This window comes from Malaclemys terrapin, chromosome 2 (genome assembly GCF_027887155.1).
Source record: "Malaclemys terrapin pileata isolate rMalTer1 chromosome 2, rMalTer1.hap1, whole genome shotgun sequence".
NCBI classification, from domain to species: domain Eukaryota; kingdom Metazoa; phylum Chordata; order Testudines; family Emydidae; genus Malaclemys; species Malaclemys terrapin.
In genome coordinates this window covers 207,440,037-207,455,336 of record NC_071506.1, presented here as the reverse complement: position 1 = coordinate 207,455,336, position 15,300 = coordinate 207,440,037, and the positions used below count along the sequence as shown (strand labels likewise).

The following is a 15,300-nucleotide window of genomic DNA, read 5'->3' as shown; positions in this document are numbered from 1 at the left end:
TGAACCAGTTCTTTCTAGAGAGCATCACAGTTATTGTTCTGCGGTTTGAATAACGTATCAGTTAAGATGCCTATTAACTTTTAGGACAGTTCTTTGGCAGCTAACCCATGTATAAATGAGATTATCAAATTAAAGATACAGTGGAACTTGTTTATAGTGAACTCAGATATAGGGACAGTCATACTTTATAGATACAGACCCAAGACACAGAGGGGCAGAGCCTCATTTGGAACAAATCATCCAAGCACCATTGACTTTAATGAAGCGATGCTGATTTACATCTGCTGATGAGCTGGCCCAAGGTTTAACTTTGAATCCAGAATATGCAGAGGTATCACATGCTAACTTTATTTGCAGGCTAGGACGGTGATGCATCAGACATCTGATGATGCCAGTAACTCTTTGATACACTTAAAGGCATGACTATAGGTCCTGGAGAGATCACCACCACTCTTTCCCCTTACATACAGTGGTTGGATAAACGGAGTTTGGCTCAGCATGCAGTGATGATTCCACAGTAGCTTTAAAGCTAAAAATGCTACTGAGAAGGGAAGAGATTTACATTGATTTAATTAAGGGATTAATAATAGCCATTCAAACTGCTGCTGTTAATGCAGTTCTGTTATATAAGGCTTAATTTTAAAGGGTTGATAACTTGGCTGCAAAGTTGCCTGGAAGTTGGCAGAAACCCCTTAGGCAACGGGATTGCTACAGCTAAAATCTCACAAGAGGCTTTGGAAATGTAGATTAAACTGGTTTTGGTTCAAAAAGAGTTCTCTGGCTGGGATGCTGGTTTTTTTTTTCACCCGCTCCAAACTAAACAAAAAAATGTCAGAAATAGACATAAACCCAGAGTCAGTTGCTTTTCTGCACTTAGAAATCAAAGATCAGATTATTAAGTTAATTATAGAGAAAACTTACCACCAGTTCTAAAAGGCAAATACCTATTTTTGTGAAGGGCAGACTATGTGGTTGACACGCTGACTAGCCTTAAAGAAGTTCCAGTAAGGTTCCTAGGACAGTTCTATTCAGTTTCTTTATGCTGCATCCATCACCGTAGTACCTGAATCCCTACCACCTGTCACATGTGGTTCTTTCCGCCCTTCACCCTTTTTCTTCCCAGGAGAAAAACTGTTTGCAGATTTTTAAACTCTTTTTTTAACTTTGGTTCAAACGCAAGTTTTAAACCCACTTGCAGGAGGCACTCAATGGTGTGCTGGGAGCTGGAGCAATTGTTTAAATTAATTTCTAGATAGATTAGATTAGATATGCCATAAGGGCCAGGTCCAAAGCTTTCTGAAGTCAGTGGGATTCTTTCCATTTATTTCAATAAAATAAATCAGAGCCTCACTTAGCATTTAGATACTGCAAGTGGTTGATGCTGTATAGAAATGTAAACTAGGATATATTAGCTAGAGAGATGATCTATAATTCCTGCTGGATTCTCAATTACAAATGTTTCAGAAGGCTACCATCTTCCTCCTTGAAAGTGATGCCAGAACATTGCCTTTTAATATTTTTTTTAAATTTAATTGCACATTATGTACACATATATAAATTGTGTCTAACCCATTGCAGACAATTTTCCTGTCCGCCCAGCAGAGATGTTCTAAAGGGCAGTTAGACTCAAGTATGAGGCTTTTTACTGTAACAAGATTAGCTTTCTAAGTTTCTCTTATCGAGCCCTGCAGCTGTAAATCTTTACAGCACACACAAGTGTACCTTTGATCAATGCCTCCAGCCTAAAAAGAAAAAAAAACACCACCCAACAACATGGATTTTCTGCAAAGTATGGTTTTCAGGGACCTAAATGAACAGCCTTATAACTTCAGCTGACTGCTGCATTTTCCTCCATTAGTATTATTGTGTAAGGCTGACTATGTTGTTGACACGCTGAAACACAAAAATAAAATCATTCTCTGCCCTGAAGAGCATAGTCTAAAAGTTCTTACCACAGGTATCTATATGATACAATAGCCGTCCAAACTTTAAAACCGATTATCTTCCTTCTCGTAAATGTATTCACTGCTTATCCTCTCTTTTATCCAGAGGGCTTGAACTGGGCAACACAGATATGAACCAGTTCTTTCTAGAGAGCATCACAGTTATTGTTCTGCGGTTTGAATAACGTATCAGTTAAGATGCCTATTAACTTTTAGGACAGTTCTTTGGCAGCTAACCCATGTATAAATGAGATTATCAAATTAAAGATACAGTGGAACTTGTTTATAGTGAACTCAGATATAGGGACAGTCATACTTTATAGATACAGACCCAAGACACAGAGGGGCAGAGCCTCATTTGGAACAAATCATCCAAGCACCATTGACTTTAATGAAGCGATGCTGATTTACATCTGCTGATGAGCTGGCCCAAGGTTTAACTTTGAATCCAGAACTGAGCTGCCCCAGAGTCCATAGGGTGTTTGGATCTGAGATCTTGGTTCAGCTCATTCTAAAGAGAGGGGCTGGATGCAAAATTTGGATCCAAACATGACCAAAGTTGAGGGGGAGGGGGGCGTTTGGATCTGGGCTTTTGGTTCTGCCCCAGCTCTCGTTCGTTGTGAAGTAGAATAAAAGTCCCTAATTATTTCACTGTGTTACAACATGGCAAACTGCAAATCCAGATATAGTGAAGCTGTCTGGTGAAAAAAAGGACTTCACAAAGGGTCTGATCCTGATCCCCTTGAAGTCAACAGCAAAACTCCCAGGGGGTTCACTGGGGTTTGATTGGGTGTTATAAAAGGTCCCCACTGAATATATAAGGACTGTTAAGTCTCTGATAACTCCCTAGTTTGAAAGGGAGTTATCTAACATAAGAGGCAAACAAAGGGGTTGTTAATAAAAGCATAGCCAGGAGGTATAAAATTAATTCCCTGAATAATACGGATTATTGCTCAGTGTTCATTTCAACTTCTTTGCAAGTAACTGAGCAGAGCCCATTGCAAGGAATGTTAATGCTGGAGATTAAATTCCAAATAATAGATATTTACGTAAATATTTTGGCTTGCTGTTAAAACCAGGAAAAGCTACTCAAAATCTGTTTTTGACTTAGTCAGCAGGTCTTTCTGAGGCGATCTCAAAGTCAAAGGCAGGGGCTTTTTCCAGGAGAAACCTGCAGTGGGGGACACCCCATTCAAGTACCATATGGCACTGTTGAGCCACCCCATTATAATAGAATCTCTCTGTTCCTCCCCCTCTTTGCCCTCTGCAAGGAACCAAGACTGCCTGTCTTTCTGTCTGTCTTCCCCTTTGCAAAGACCTTGTCTGTTTCACACACAAAGCAGGGAGTGAGCACATCAATATTTCCTCTCTGATGATCTATAAATGCCCAAGTGCAATTTATAGTGTTAGGTTGGATCCAGGGAACTTGATCCAGCCTGCAAGTTTACATACTCACCTCGCCCCCATTAGTTACAATTAAGAACTGGGGTGAATCAGGAATCTTTACCGTGCCAATCCTAAACAAAGGCATTCAAAGCTGACTTGGTAAAAGTGTGTAAGAGTGAGCGACTCCAGATAAGGAACTTTAGCGCTTCTGGTTTCAACCAAAACCCAATTAACAGGTGAAGCCTAATTCTTTAAACTTCCAAGCCTTGCTGAGATATCCTTTTGTACCCCGTTTTTTGCAGGGTAGGCTCAGCTATCTCAGTGGAACCTTGCTGGTCAGCAGCTCACACTTGTAAGTGCATCTTCCCCCTGCTACTGCTTCCTCTGGTGTTGCACAGGTCACATCCTGTGCGGGGCTGAGCTCTCCCAATTCCCACAGACTTTAATGGGAGTTGAGGGTGCTCAGCATCTCTCAGACAATGTGATTCAAGAAACTAAGCAAGGCTTTGTCAGCAAAATAAGATACCAATCAATGTAAGATTCACATTATGTTGGGTTATGATGGGGAGAAGGAAACTGACCAAACTGGGGGTAGTATGGAATGTGGAAGGGTATGTGCAGACAGCCATTCCAGCAAGTTCCAGTTCCAACCACTGTTCTGAGGTCTAACCTGCATCATAAACACTGCCACACTCGCACCTTCCTAGTCCTACCGGCTGAGGTCACTTTTATTCTAGCTTCCATCACTCCCAAATTCAGTATAACATCAATTAGTGATTTCTTACAGTGGCTTCCCCTATTGTCTTTCTGGGATTGTAAGGAAAGAACTTCATCTGATTCAGGTAAATGCACACCAAAGATGTTTCCGCCTGTTCCCCAATCTATAATACCTAAAGCTTCTCTTCCGTTGTCAGTGTAATTATGTTCCTGATGTTCATAGCTCATGCAGGGAAAGTAATTTATTTAATGACACATGATTGCCACCTCAAAACCAATATGCAGAGGTATCACATGCTAACTTTATTTGCAGGCTAGGACGGTGATGCATCAGACATCTGATGATGCCAGTAACTCTTTGATACACTTAAAGGCATGACTATAGGTCCTGGAGAGATCACCACCACTCTTTCCCCTTACATACAGTGGTTGGATAAACGGAGTTTGGCTCAGCATGCAGTGATGATTCCACAGTAGCTTTAAAGCTAAAAATGCTACTGAGAAGGGAAGAGATTTACATTGATTTAATTAAGGGATTAATAATAGCCATTCAAACTGCTGCTGTTAATGCAGTTCTGTTATATAAGGCTTAATTTTAAAGGGTTGATAACTTGGCTGCAAAGTTGCCTGGAAGTTGGCAGAAACCCCTTAGGCAACGGGATTGCTACAGCTAAAATCTCACAAGAGGCTTTGGAAATGTAGATTAAACTGGTTTTGGTTCAAAAAGAGTTCTCTGGCTGGGATGCTGGTTTTTTTTTCACCCGCTCCAAACTAAACAAAAAAATGTCAGAAATAGACATAAACCCAGAGTCAGTTGCTTTTCTGCACTTAGAAATCAAAGATCAGATTATTAAGTTAATTATAGAGAAAACTTACCACCAGTTCTAAAAGGCAAATACCTATTTTTGTGAAGGGCAGACTATGTGGTTGACACGCTGACTAGCCTTAAAGAAGTTCCAGTAAGGTTCCTAGGACAGTTCTATTCAGTTTCTTTATGCTGCATCCATCACCGTAGTACCTGAATCCCTACCACCTGTCACATGTGGTTCTTTCCGCCCTTCACCCTTTTTCTTCCCAGGAGAAAAACTGTTTGCAGATTTTTAAACTCTTTTTTTAACTTTGGTTCAAACGCAAGTTTTAAACCCACTTGCAGGAGGCACTCAATGGTGTGCTGGGAGCTGGAGCAATTGTTTAAATTAATTTCTAGATAGATTAGATTAGATATGCCATAAGGGCCAGGTCCAAAGCTTTCTGAAGTCAGTGGGATTCTTTCCATTTATTTCAATGGGCTTTGGATCAGAGCCTCACTTAGCATTTAGATACTGCAAGTGGTTGATGCTGTATAGAAATGTAAACTAGGATATATTAGCTAGAGAGATGATCTATAATTCCTGCTGGATTCTCAATTACAAATGTTTCAGAAGGCTACCATCTTCCTCCTTGAAAGTGATGCCAGAACATTGCCTTTTAATATATTTTTTAAATTTAATTGCACATTATGTACACATATATAAATTGTGTCTAACCCATTGCAGACAATTTTCCTGTCCGCCCAGCAGAGATGTTCTAAAGGGCAGTTAGACTCAAGTATGAGGCTTTTTACTGTAACAAGATTAGCTTTCTAAGTTTCTCTTATCGAGCCCTGCAGCTGTAAATCTTTACAGCACACACAAGTGTACCTTTGATCAATGCCTCCAGCCTAAAAAGAAAAAAAAACACCACCCAACAACATGGATTTTCTGCAAAGTATGGTTTTCAGGGACCTAAATGAACAGCCTTATAACTTCAGCTGACTGCTGCATTTTCCTCCATTAGTATTATTGTGTAAGGCTGACTATGTTGTTGACACGCTGAAACACAAAAATAAAATCATTCTCTGCCCTGAAGAGCATAGTCTAAAAGTTCTTACCACAGGTATCTATATGATACAATAGCCGTCCAAACTTTAAAACCGATTATCTTCCTTCTCGTAAATGTATTCACTGCTTATCCTCTCTTTTATCCAGAGGGCTTGAACTGGGCAACACAGATATGAACCAGTTCTTTCTAGAGAGCATCACAGTTATTGTTCTGCGGTTTGAATAACGTATCAGTTAAGATGCCTATTAACTTTTAGGACAGTTCTTTGGCAGCTAACCCAGGTATAAATGAGATTATCAAATTAAAGATACAGTGGAACTTGTTTATAGTGAACTCAGATATAGGGACAGTCATACTTTATAGATACAGACCCAAGACACAGAGGGGCAGAGCCTCATTTGGAACAAATCATCCAAGCACCATTGACTTTAATGAAGCGATGCTGATTTACATCTGCTGATGAGCTGGCCCAAGGTTTAACTTTGAATCCAGAATATGCAGAGGTATCACATGCTAACTTTATTTGCAGGCTAGGACGGTGATGCATCAGACATCTGATGATGCCAGTAACTCTTTGATACACTTAAAGGCATGACTATAGGTCCTGGAGAGATCACCACCACTCTTTCCCCTTACATACAGTGGTTGGATAAACGGAGTTTGGCTCAGCATGCAGTGATGATTCCACAGTAGCTTTAAAGCTCTACAGCGCCGCACAGAACCAAATTATTTTACTAGTAGGCCAGTTAGAGTTACCAACTCAGAGTACTTGAAAACAATAGGACTTATAGTACCAATAGCTACACAAATCGTCTTCAGTGTTGGGTCTGAGAGCATACAGGCAAACTATGCACTTGGCAAAATTTTGGCTAATTACCTTGCTCTTTAATCTGATGCTTTTTCGAATACCCATTACCTCGTTGAACAGAGTAACATACTATGGGCCTGATCCAAAGCCCATTCAAGTCAACAGGCAAGACTCCTTTTAACACCAGTGGATTTTGGATCAAACCTTATAACAATAAAAACATGTAATACTTCAGCAACATCCACTACAGTTTTGTTCTTTGATCGCTTGCCAGTTTTCACAATTTTTTGAGCCTTCTTTCCCCTGGAGCGTATGATATCCCCTTGCCCCCTTAATCACATACATCAGCAGTAATGGTGACTGCACATACAGTGACACAGTATCTTGTTAGTCTTTCAGAACGCAGGGCTGGATTTAAGAATTAGGGCCCAGAGGGCAAATGAACTGGGGCGGGGGGGTGTGCAAAGGTACAGCCTGGCATGAAGTTTAAGCGGTTTCCTTGGGGGCAGGGAATAGCAGCAGCGCAGGAGCTGGAAATCAGAACCATGGGTTAGAACTGGAGGGTGAGCTTGAGAGGGGAGCGTGATGCAGGGGTGGAGGTGGTAGACCAGGGCTGGACTGGAGGATGCAGGCCAACCATGTAATGTCCTTTTGGCGGCTCAGAAAATCCAGCACCCCAGGGTTTAACGGAACTTACGTGTAGAAAGAGAATCCACCCCATTTTGTGGGTATTTGGGGATTAGACTCTCTATAGTTAATTTAAAAATCAAACATTGCCTTGGTTTTGTGCTTCTTTTTCTTTCACTTTCCCCACCCCTCCATCCCCACTCCTAGTTTTCTCCTACAGCATCTTGGTGTTTCTTGTCCTCTATTTCACTGTTTCTCCTTCTTTTTCATTTTTCTGCGGTGTTACCCGCTCTTTCCTTTATTTCCTTCTTCCTCGCCCACCTTTTTCTCTGTGTTCTGCCCACTCCCTTCTGACTCGGGTCCTTTCAGTTTCTCCCCTCCCCCATGTCCTCGTTGCCAGAACACCAGAGCCAAACCCAGCCCGAACTATGGTGAGAGACCAATTCCATAGCTCGAGCCTTTCCATTGTAGTGGGGCTTCGCTGTAATTTAAGAGCCACTTAAATGGTCTTTGGATTTTCTTTTTAGGGCCAATACATGTGGAGCTATCTGTCTCTAATCTCACTGCATTAGTCACAAATGTGCCTTCCGTTCATGACATCAGAATGGGCAAATCAGTTAAGACAGAAGCAAAAATTCACCCCGTGGCAGCTAATTGTCTATCCCCTTTGCCAGCAACATAGCTAGTACATGGCTGTTCTCCTGTGAGAGGCCATAAGGCTTTAATTTTGCTCTGTGCACAGGGCCCCCTTAGCTGTGTCTATGGAACTGGATTGGCCAGTCTTCCTTCCTTCCAGGTCTGTGCAGTAGGACAAACCAAGAAGCACAGTTTCCTATGGGCTATTGTCGTTGCTCTGTGTGCATGTCCTCCAGGCATCCGATCCCCTGCTGAGGCACTAGGGGGTAGCTGCAGTACAGATACCGGGAGGCATTGTGTTAGGTGTGGATGTGCAAACTTGGCTGGCACATGGTTGTGTTGTGAAAAAAGTTGTGGCGTACACACAAGTTAGCCATGGGCAGATCCACAGGTCTTGCTGCAAACTTTCAGATCCCTAGTGACTTCAGTAGAGCTATAGCAATTGACACTAGCTGAGGCTCTATGCCCATGTGGTTTTTTAACCAGGTCAGAGTGGTGGCACAACCTACTTATGAAAACACAGTTACATTTATTATGTAGATAGGCCCTCAGCCACACTATCCTTTGTGGAGATGAGGGTTTTTCCTTACCCCTCTTCAGTGCTGCACTCCTTGGCCCGTTAAGAGAGATGCACACATGTGAAATAAACCTCTCCGCCTCATCACCTCTCTCATTACCCTTTAACAGCTTGGGGAGCAATTAGTTACACTTTAATAGCTGTAGTCTTGTATACTGCTCAAAGTGAACAACTGTGACATTCTCTCATTGGTCAGCGCTAGACTAGGAAATGTTTAGCAAAAAATCCCAGGGTTGCCAAGTATCAGTAAAAAATGCCTTAGTGTAGACAAGGCCACACAGTGGTATATCGTGATTGTTCTGCTGAACTGGAGACTGGCCTGGTGCTGAGATGTGGCTTGAGTCTAAATCAGGGGTGGGCAAACTATGGCCCGTGGGCTGCATCTGGCCCACCAGCCATTTTAATCCAGCCCTCGAGCTCATGCTGGGGAGTGGGGTCTTGGCTTTTCCCCGCTTTGGCACTCCAGCTGGGGAGCAGGGTCAGGGGCCACTCCTGGAAGCAGCGACGTGTCCCCCCTCCAGCTTCTATGCATAGGGCCAGCCAGGGGGCTCGGCTCTGCACACTGCCCCCACCCCAAGTGCCGCAGCCAATGGGAGCTGCAGGTGCGGCACCCACAGATGGGGCGCGCAGCAGAGCTGCCTGGCCGGGCCTCTGAATAGGAGCCGGAGGGGGGACATGCTACTGCTTCCCAGGAGCCGCGTGAGATAAGCGTCGCCCAGAGCCTGCACCCCTGAGCCACCCCCCCCCCCCCCCGTGCCCCAACCCCCTGCCCTGATCCCCCTCCTGCCCTCCGAACCCCTCAGTCCAAGCCTGGAGCACTCTCCTGCACCCCAAGCTCCTCATCCCCAGCCCCATCCCAGAGCCTGCACCCCCAACCAGAACCCTCACCTCTCCCTGGTGCCCCCACTCCCTGCTCCAGCCCTGATCCCCCTCCTGCCCTCCGAACCCCTCGGTCCCAGCACCCTCCTACACCCCAAACTCCATGAGCATTCATGGCCCACCATACAATTTCCTTACCCAGATGTGGCCCTCTGGCCAAAAAGTTTGCCCACTCTGGTCTATATAGTCTCACGTTTGCAACATGCTTTATTGGTATAGCACCCTCATATTGCTGCTGGCTGGCATCATCACTGAGGTATAAAAAGTTTGTCTGCTCAAGTCAGCCTAAGACGACTCTTCCACCTCTTAATGAGATGACATCACATTTAGGATTTTGTTGAATCAGTCACGCTGGTGACCTGCATGAAGCTGCAGGTGCAGCTGGGATCCTAACACAGCAATCATCAGCAATATACTGTCGTCTGGAAGACAACTGTATGGCCCAAGATCCATCATGTAGCAATTACAGGCTAATCATCAAGGACAGAGAACATGTTGAATCTCATTATGGACTAGCTTCAGCAGTTCCATAGCTTGTCACTTTTATCACTAGTTTATGGCTGCACAAGCAGTGGGAATTGCATACAAGGGTGAATGGATGAGCATACAAAGGTGTACATGCATGGATGTGGTACATGAATAGGTGTGCACGTATGGATCTGTATGCGTGGCTGTTCATATCATTAATGGTGAGCCATCTAATGACAGAGCGGTGTTATTAAAACTGTATTTGAAGTCTCAAAAGTAATCAGGGCTGCCGGGGGGGGGGGGGGGGGCGGGGCAAGTGGGGCAATTTGCCCCAGGCTCTGGGCTCCACAAGAGCCCCCACGAGAATATAGTATTCTATAGTATTGCAACTTTTTTTTATGGAAGGGGCCCCCAAAATTGCTTTGCCCCAGGCCCCCTGAATCCTCTGGGCGGCCCTGAAAGTAATAGCTCATTTCTCTCATTTGCTTGTTAAATGCTTCCTTTTGTTTCTCCTACAGGGGGATTTTTAATCCCATATCTCATCATGTTAATTGTAGAAGGGATGCCTTTGCTATACCTGGAGTTGGCAGTGGGACAGCACATGCGCCAGGGGAGCATAGGAGCGTGGAAAATCATAAGCCCCTACCTCAGCGGGGTTGGTAAGTTCTCAATTCACGAACAGGGTTATTTTGAACTCCTAGCTGACTTTTGGGGATTCCTATCAGTTTTTGCATTAAATATAATTTAGAGCAGGAAATGGACAAGAATTGGGGTATTTATGGAATATAAAATGAATTGGGCAATATACAAATAAAATCAGAGTTCTGATCAAAGTCATGGATCCCTGGGTAATTAGCGAAAAGAGCTGTGCTAAAGTACGTGCAATGAACTTTAGTTTCCTCCAGAGCACAGGTTATAATACTTATAATACTCACACGTATATAGCACCCTACGTATTGAAAATCTCAGAACACTTTGCAAACATTATATAATTAAGCTTCATAACACGCCCGTAAAGTAGGCAAATATTATCCAGAGTTTCTACACAGTGAACTGAAGCACAGAGAGCTTAAGTGACTTATTCTGTGTCACCCAGGGAGTCATTGGCAGAGCCAGGCACAGAAGCCAGGGACTTTGCTTCCCTGACCCCTGCTGCCTCCCACACGTATGTAGCATTGACTGAACAACCTGCGAGGAGCTGAGAGTGGCCATCAGATCTCAAAAGAGCACATTGTTTGCCATTGTGTTTTGCTGCTGTGTCCCAATACAACATTTCAGCCACTTCCGTCCATGTCACTGGCTTATACTGTAAGATGGTGATATATAGCAAAGCCTGAAATGATTTCTCACATCTGTAGCACCTCCCAGGCCCTGTGCTATTGAACATTTTTATCAATGAGCTGGAAGAAAATATAAAATCAGCACTAACAAGTTTGCAGATGACACAAAGATTGGCGTAGTGGTAAATAATGAAGAGGGCAGGTCACTGGTACAGAGCGATCTGGCTTGCTTGATGAGCTGGGTGCAAGCAAATCATATGTATTTTAATACAGCTAAATTTAAATGTATAGATCTAGGAACAAGGAATGCAGGCCATACTTACAGGAGTGGGGACTCTAGTCTGGGAAGCAGAGACTCTGAAAAAGATTTGGGGGTCATGGTGGATAATCAGCTGAATACGAGAGCCCAGTGTGACACTGTGGCCAAAAAGGCTAATGTGATCTTTGAATGCATAAGCAGAGGAATCTTGAGTAGGAGAAGAGAGGTTATTTTACCTCTGTATTTGGCACTGGTGCAATCGCTAATGGAATACTGTGTCCAGTTCTGGCACCCACAATTCAAGAAGGATGTTGATCAGTTGGAGAGGGTTCAGGGAAGAGCCACAAGAATGATGAAAGAATTAGTACATATGCCTAAGAGTGCTAGACTCAAGGAGTGCCATCTATTTAGCTTGACAAACGTGTAGGTTAAGTGGTCACTTGATCATAGTCTATAAATGCTGACATGGGGAACAAATATTTGATAATGAGCTCTTCCATCTAGCAGACAAAGGTATAACATGATCCATTGGCTGGAAGTTGAAGCCAGACAAATTCAGACTGGAAGTAAGGTGTACATATTTAACAGTGAGGGTAACTAACCCTTGGAACAATTTTCCAAGGGTCATGGTGGATTTTCCATCACTGGCAACTTTTAAATCAAAATTGAAAGTTTTTCTAAAAGATCTGTGCAAGGAATTATTTTGGGGAAGTTCCATGACCTGTGTTATACAGGAGGTCAGACTAGATGAACACAATGGTCCCTTCTGGCCAAATCTCTGAATCTATTAAGCTAAAAGCACTTTACAAGCATTAATAAATCAAACTTCATTACTTGCCTATGAGGTAGGGAAGGATTGTCTCCATTTTGCAGAAAGTGAACCATGGAAAGTCAATGGCAGAACCCACCACCAGAACCCAGATCTCCGGCCTGCCTGTTTGGTGTTTTAACAACAAGATCTTCCTCCTGACAAGCTTAATGAAATACATCACAACAACAAAACAATGCACCAATTTACTACTCTCATCCTTCAACATAGGCCAGTAACTGAACTAATCCATCTAAAAATAGCCTAAATTGCCCTTCTACCTAAACTACTTCCAGTTCATTTGAACATGAATTGTTCATCTCTAAAATGGTGTTGAATATTCACCATAAGTGACCAAAGTTCAGACTCAACTCCTGCATGCCCTTGAAAGAAGAGAGATTTCAATGGCAAGCATGCGTCACGTGCAGTAAAACAATAAATATGTAAATGTGTTGTTTGTGTGCAGGAAGGAGTTACAGCACTCTTCCTAGATACCAGGTAAAAACTTTATACCTGCCTCTGGAGATTTCCATTACTTGCATCTGAAGAAGTGAGGTTCTTACCCACGAAACCTTATGCTCCCAATACTTCTGTTAGTCTTAAAGGTGCCACAGGACCCTCTGTTGCTTTTTACAGATTCAGACTAACACGGCTACCCCTCTGATAGGTAAAAACTTGGCATTGCTACCACAGAGGTTTCTTGCAAAGGGTCTAGTTCTAGGATGAAAAGCTCCTTCTTTTACCTGATATTTGATTTACATTTGTGCAGTACAATAGAGGACATGACAATCTGATGCGTATCAACAACCTGGGTTCTGAGAATACTATAGTTATGACATGAACACTATGGCGGGAGAGATACCAGATGCTTCCCGTGTGACAGGGATCTAAGAATTTGCCCCTGTTGCTAACGCCTGTTCAGCTGCACCTGTGTTAGCAATGCCAGATGCTCTAGCGTAGGTGTGCTTGCACCATGCCAGTTAGCCCTGCTCTGCACAGGGTTACATGACACAATACTGAAAATGCCAGTGGCAGCTAGCAGTCCTTTCGCACTAGGGCTCCCAGCATAGCTAACATGGGGAGCGCATAATGGGTGTTAGCAAAGGTGCGAAATGATGAGAGAATTTTCCCAGTGGTCTCCAACCGTTTTACACACAACATCACTTTTTGAATTTAAATGCAATCCGGGATCTACCCCGCCCCTTCCCCAAGGCCCTGCCTCTTCCCAAGGCCCCGCCCCACTCACTCCATCTTCCCCTTCCTCCATCACTCGCTCTCGCCCACCCTCACTCACTTTCACCGGGCTGGGCTAGGAGGTTGGGGCTCGGGAGGGGGTGCGGGCTCTGGGCTGGGGCCGACGGGTTTGGAGTGTGGGAGGGGACTTCAGCTGAGCCTGGGGCAGGGTGTTGGGGTGTAGGAGGGGGTGAGGGGTGAAAGCTCTGGGAGGGAGTTTGGGTGCAGGAGGGGGCTCTGGGCTGGGGCAGAGTGTTGGGGTGCAGGAGGGGGCATGGGGTGCTGGCTCTGGTAGGGGGCTCAGGGCTGGGGTTTGGGGTGTGGGAGGAGTGCGGACTCCCAGTGGGTGGCGCTTACCTTGGGCAGCTCCCAGGCAGTGGTGCAGCAGGGCTAAGGCAGGCTCCCTGCCTGCCCAGATCCCACGCCACTCCCAGAAGCAGCCAGCACACCCCTGTAGCCCCGAGAGGGGGACATGTGGCTCTGCATGCTGCTCCTGCCTGCAAGCATCGCCCCCACAGCTCCCATTGGCCGTAGGTCCCCGTTCCCAGCCAATGGGAGCTGCAGTGACAGTGTTTGCAGCAGGAGCAGCGGCGGAGACCCCTGCCCCCACCAAGGACCGCAGGGGCGTGCTGGCTGCTTCCGGGAGCAGCATGGGGCCAGCACAGGCAGGGAGCCTGCCTTAGCCCCACTGCGCCGCTGGACTTTTAGCAGACAGAGATCGCGACTGACTGTCAGAGGCTCCAGGATTGACCAGTTGGTCGCAATCTACCGGTTGGCAGAGTGTAGGGATTTTGCTACTGATTTGCATGGGAGCAGGATCATTCCTTTCAATTGTGACACTCTGGTAAATGCTGCTGGCTCTCTCTTCTAACCCACAGCATGAGGAAACCATCCTAGTTCGTTTGGCAAAAATAAGGGCGGGGCTCTCAGATTCTGTCCACACTACAATTTTTAACTGAGTTTGTAACCTTGAAGTGGCCTGATAGGCTCTAAACATGCATTTCTTTTATCCACCTGCCACATGGTTAATCAGGCACTTAGTAACCACAGCAGTTAACACTAAAGTGAACATATGTCCCAATATTCTCCTGACAATTCCGGGTTTTCACATGTCTGGTGTTCTAGGAATATTTTGGGGACACCTGAATTATCCCAATTCCTCATTTTATCAGTCAAAATGTTTGTTCAAAAGAGGTGTTTCTGTCCATAGGAGAATTTACTGTGTGTTTACCAGAGACGGCAAGTCCTGGGGACTGAGAGTTTAGTGTTTAACAGTGTTTAGAGTGAAGAGAAATTAAATGAGGGTTAGCACCAGCAAACTGTTCTTTGGCTTAAAGTGAATGATAATGACACTTGTTCAGTGTTTCATGATAGATTCACTTAGAACAGAATTACCAGGAAATATCCTCCACTGCAAGAAATGGCTCTATCCAGTCAGAAGTTCACAGTAGCAATACCAGCACTTTAAAAAAAGGGTAATTTTGTGGTGACACATGTAGAGTCTGTCAGAAAATATGGTCCCTTTAGCTAACAATGTTTCACCCCTACTAAAGGTGTAGGATGGCACATTGTCTTCCCATGAGAGGTTCAGAACACTAGTTCTTTGCAGTGTGGACGTCTAACCATGAGTCACTAGGTTGGCTGGTCTCTTTGCCCCTAAGGCATTGCCACTTTCCCAATAGGACAGCTCTAAACCTTAGGCAGCTTCTATCTAGATGGGCTCCTATTTTTCCAGCCTTCTTTTCTGAACCTTTATGTTTCATTGGTGATGGTCGTCTGGGAGAGCTAAAATGACTGAAGAAGTGAGTGTGTCATTTTA

General features: G+C 44.4%; 1 protein-coding gene across 1 annotated transcript in view; it reads left to right on the top strand.

Moving 5' to 3' along the window:
- Window positions 1-15,300, top strand: part of SLC6A20 (solute carrier family 6 member 20) — a 47,364-nt gene that overhangs the window by 2,188 nt on the left and 29,876 nt on the right. Inside the window, exon 2 of the mRNA XM_054019640.1 lies at window positions 10,420-10,560. Within this exon, the coding sequence (XP_053875615.1) occupies window positions 10,420-10,560 (141 nt within the window). The remainder of the gene's footprint in view (window positions 1-10,419; window positions 10,561-15,300) is intronic.